The 1946-nt window shown below is 52.9% G+C and overlaps 1 protein-coding gene across 1 annotated transcript; it reads left to right on the forward strand.

Moving 5' to 3' along the window:
* Positions 1 to 526: 526 nt before the first annotated feature.
* LOC123257017 (collagen alpha-1(I) chain-like) lies at positions 527 to 1303 on the forward strand. Its single transcript, XM_044714239.1, has 2 exons — positions 527 to 725; positions 969 to 1303. Exons 1-2 carry the CDS (start codon positions 527 to 529, stop codon positions 1301 to 1303), a joined length of 534 nt encoding a protein of 177 aa, XP_044570174.1.
* Positions 1304 to 1946: the final 643 nt, after the last annotated feature.

Raw genomic sequence — 1946 nt, forward strand, 5'->3', positions numbered from 1 at the left:
ATCGGCCCCGAAGGCGTAGGATAGAAGTAAAAAGAGAGGGTACGATCACCAACAAGAAAAAAAAAACAATGGAAACAAGGAAAAAACCCGCAGGACACATATACAACCACGGATCGTTGGCGGTCCATAAATGCACCTGTAACTCAGAGTCGATAAGTGTCACCGACCTAGTTAACTACGGGATTATTGATAACGGTTAGACGAATGCAGTCCATAAATGATGCACCAAAAGAACAAAATAAAGACCAACAAAAAAAATCCCCGCCAAGCTCCAAAACGGAGAACACTCACACAATCACGGAATTACACGAACAACCGGAAAAAGGAGGAGACCCACAACGGGACATAGACGAAAGAACCGCAAGAACGGATCTGTGCCAGGCGGCGGGCCTATAAAAGGCAGCAGTGGACACCGGCCGGCCTTTTTCTACAAGACTACCATGGAAGCTACACAGACACCGTCATCCCACGCCTCACCTGTGGTCTCTTCGGATGAGAGCGACCTGGAGATCCTGGATTTGCCAGGATGGGACGTCCGGCGGCTCCAATCGACGAGGAGGGTCCTCCGGGTGATGGCCCGGGGGGCCAATGCAGTTACGGCGATCCCGGTGGGCAAAGCAAGAACGGAGGAGGAGGACCACCGGCCGAGCCAGGAACTTCAAGCGCTGAGGAGGAGGAGGAGCCAGGACCGGAGGAAGGCGGACGCTACCCTGGCGCTGGCAAGGGTTAGGTTGGCCGAAGAGATGGTCGGAGAAGCGGTCCGCCGATGGAAGGCAGAGGCAGCGGCAGGGCGTGCCGCGATGCTACAGAGAGCGGCGCGCCGGAGGTGCCAGCAGAGCAGGGCCACCCGGCGGGGCCGTTGGGCCAGGAAGGAGGCGCAGGACGCGCGGATAAGGAGGATGACGGGGCCACGGGAGTGGCCAACCCGGAAGTGGCAGCCGGCGAGGCCACCCACCCCGCACCCGCAGGAGCGGAAGGAGGAGGAGACAGAGGAGGAGCCGTGGACGAGAGGTCCATGGGTGTGGCCAGCCCCGAAGGTGAGGCCGGGGCTGGAGAGGCAAGTCTCCTGCCCGGAGAAGAGGCCGCCGAGGCCGGTGCTCCAAAGGGCCGAGTCGGCAGGAGATGGCGGAGCAGTGCCCGAGCAGAACTGGCCGCCGGAGCTAAAGAGGAAGGTGGAGGAAGAGGCCCGGAGGAGGAAGGAAAAGCCGGGCAGGTGGAGCATTATCTGGCAGATCGGGCCAGAAAGTTTTCGGGTGCGCGGCGGCCAGAACGGGATACGCGTCACCCGGAAGCTATAGAATAAAAAAACAAGAAAGGAAAGCTAACTTCGGGCGGAGCCGAAGTTGATATACCCTTGCAGTTGAGTCGCAGTCCGCTAGGTGGCGCCACGCATCTTATATTATTAGATATATAGCGGATCGTATATAGTCGGCCGATCCTTATGAAATTTGGCATATCGAATTATTTTGCCAAAAGAGGAATCCATTGAAACTCCCATGCTTCTAACTTGAAAAACAACGAAGTTATAGCATTTCCGATCAATCAGTTATATGACAGCTATAGGATATAGTTGGCCGATCCTTATGAAATTCGACAAATCAGATTTTGTTTCCCAAAATTGAATCTGTACCAAATCCCATCTTTCTAATTAAAAAAACAACAAAGTTATGCCAATTTCGATCGTTCTATGACAGCTATAGGATATAGTCGGCCGATCCTTATGAAATTTTGTACACAAGATATTTTGGTCAAATATAACATGTGTGGAAAGTCTCAACCCTCCAACTTAAAAAACACCAAAGTTATGGCATTTCCGATCAATCAGTTATATGGCAGCTATAGGATATAGTCGACCGATCCCAGCCGTTCCGACTTATATACTGCCTGCAAAGGAAAGAAGGGTGTGTGCAAAGTTTCAACTCGATAGCTCTAAAACTGAGAGACTA

Source organism: Drosophila ananassae, chromosome 2L (assembly GCF_017639315.1).
Source record: "Drosophila ananassae strain 14024-0371.13 chromosome 2L, ASM1763931v2, whole genome shotgun sequence".
In the NCBI taxonomy this organism is placed as follows: domain Eukaryota; kingdom Metazoa; phylum Arthropoda; class Insecta; order Diptera; family Drosophilidae; genus Drosophila; species Drosophila ananassae.

What these genes read in the sequence shown, in the direction of transcription:
- LOC123257017 (XM_044714239.1), top strand. Translation starts at nt 527, where the DNA reads ATGGGACGTCCGGCGGCTCCAATCGACGAGGAGGGTCCTCCGGGTGAT. An exon ending in CTACCCTGGCGCTGGCAAGG is followed by an intron (nt 726 to 968) that starts GTTAGGTTGGCC and finishes CCGCACCCGCAG; the next exon opens with GAGCGGAAGGAGGAGGAGAC.